The sequence below is a fragment of the Gorilla gorilla genome, chromosome 10, assembly GCF_029281585.2.
Source record: "Gorilla gorilla gorilla isolate KB3781 chromosome 10, NHGRI_mGorGor1-v2.1_pri, whole genome shotgun sequence".
NCBI classification, from domain to species: Eukaryota; Metazoa; Chordata; class Mammalia; order Primates; family Hominidae; genus Gorilla; species Gorilla gorilla.
Window position 1 is genome coordinate 45,726,807 of NC_073234.2, and position 1,790 is coordinate 45,728,596.

General features: G+C 52.2%; 1 protein-coding gene across 1 annotated transcript; it reads right to left on the reverse strand.

Annotated features, from left to right (window-relative positions):
• Positions 1–358: 358 nt before the first annotated feature.
• On the reverse strand, positions 359–1,300 carry OR10P1 (olfactory receptor family 10 subfamily P member 1). The gene has a single exon (XM_004053304.4). The coding sequence runs from the start codon at positions 1,298–1,300 to the stop codon at positions 359–361; it is 942 nt and encodes a 313-aa protein (XP_004053352.2).
• Between the last annotated feature and the right edge of the window lie 490 nt (positions 1,301–1,790).

The window sequence follows — 1,790 nt, forward strand, 5'->3', positions numbered from 1 at the left end:
AAGTTCACAGACACCTGCTTTCATGACTGACAGGGACCTCTGGCTACCGGTGCAGCCATGGCAATCACTGTGCTCAGGGATCCAGAACAATCTAGAAGATGCTAAATAAATGTTCTTTCCCTAGGGCAGCAATCACTTCCATTCTACCTTGACCTAATAACTCATGCTCTGATAGTGAGTGTGGACTCTGGGATAAGAGGCAATATGTAGATTTATCTCTGTTTTAATTTCAGCACTTTCTTCCAGGAAGCCTTTTCCTTTGAGGTGCTGCATGATTTCTGTGAGAGTGGGGTTTAAATCCAGTCCCTGAAGGCTGGGAGGATGAGCACTGAGTGAGTGAGCAGACATCCGAGTCCCTTCAGGGCCAGGGACACTGCCTCTTCACCAGGTGTCGCAGGGCCCTCCTCACATCCTTGTTCCGAAGGGTGTAGATGATGGGGTTGAGCATGGGTGTGACAACTGTGTAGAAGAGACTGAGGACGCGGTCTGTGGTAATAGAGGAGCCTGTATGCGGCTGGATGTAGGTGATGCTGGCTGTTCCAAAGAAGAGAGAGACCACGAGCAGATGGGAGGAGCAGGTGGAGAAGACCCTGCGGCGGCTCTGGGTGGAGGCCATTGCTAGGATGGCACCCAGGATGCGGATGTAAGAGGTGACAATCAGAGAGAAGGGGATCATAATGAAGACTATGGTGGCCGTCATCACGGAGATCTCACTCCTGTGCTTCCCAGCACTTGCCAGCCTCAGTACTGGCAGGATGTCACAGAGAAAGTGCGGGATGATCGGGTGGCTGGGAAAAGGTAGAGAGAAGATGAGGGAGGCATGGGTGGTGGCAGTGATGATGCCTGTGAGCCAGGAGGTGCCCACCATGGCCATGCAGGCCCGTGCGCTCAAGAGGGTGGAATAGTGTAGGGGCTGGCAGATGGCAACATATCGGTCATAGGCCATGGCCGTGAGCAGGCAGCACTCCGAGATGCCCAGGACAATGAAGATGTACATCTGGGCTGCACAGCCCTGGAAAGAGATGGCCTGGGGATGCGGGGAGCCCAGATTGGCCAGGGTCCTGGGCACGATGTCAGTGGTGTAGAAGAGCTCCACTACTGAGAGTTGGCACAGGAAGAAGTACATGGGGGAGTGCAGGGCAGGGCTGACCTGTGTGAGGAGGATGATCAGGGAGTTACCCAGCAAGGTGACCAGGTAGACCAGAAGCACCACCCAGAACAGGGGGCCCTGCAGGGCCTTGAGGTCAGAGAATCCCAGAAGGAGGAATTCAGGCAGTGTAGTATGGTTTTCCCCAGCCATCACTCCGGGCCAGAAGCTGAGGCACAGCCAAGAAGAGAAGTTATTTAGAAATAACAAGCAACATTTCTGTAATTTGGTAAAGCACTTGCCACACAGTTCCTCTCAAAATCAAGTGAGAGAATTAATACCTTTCTCTGAATGAGCCATGGGTCTCAGAGAGATTAAATAATGTGTCTGAGGTAATATCTAGAAAGTGGCAGGCCTGGAACTTGAATCCAGGTCTCTTGACTCCAAATTCGATGCCTTTCTCACTGTTTCCTGGGCTCTCGTTCTGTGTCTGGGGCCTGACTGTCATGTAAAGACTCTAGCTCTGATCTTTGGATCTCTCTCCAGAGTGAGGGGTGGAGCTAGGCTATGACCTAGGCGCCTTTGTACTCTCTAGATGGATGCTGAGGCACAAAAGAAACTGGGTAGCACCAAGGACTGTCCCGAACTGGTGTCTAATGTTCACCATAGTGAGCTGTGGGTTAAGAGGGTCACACAGTGATAT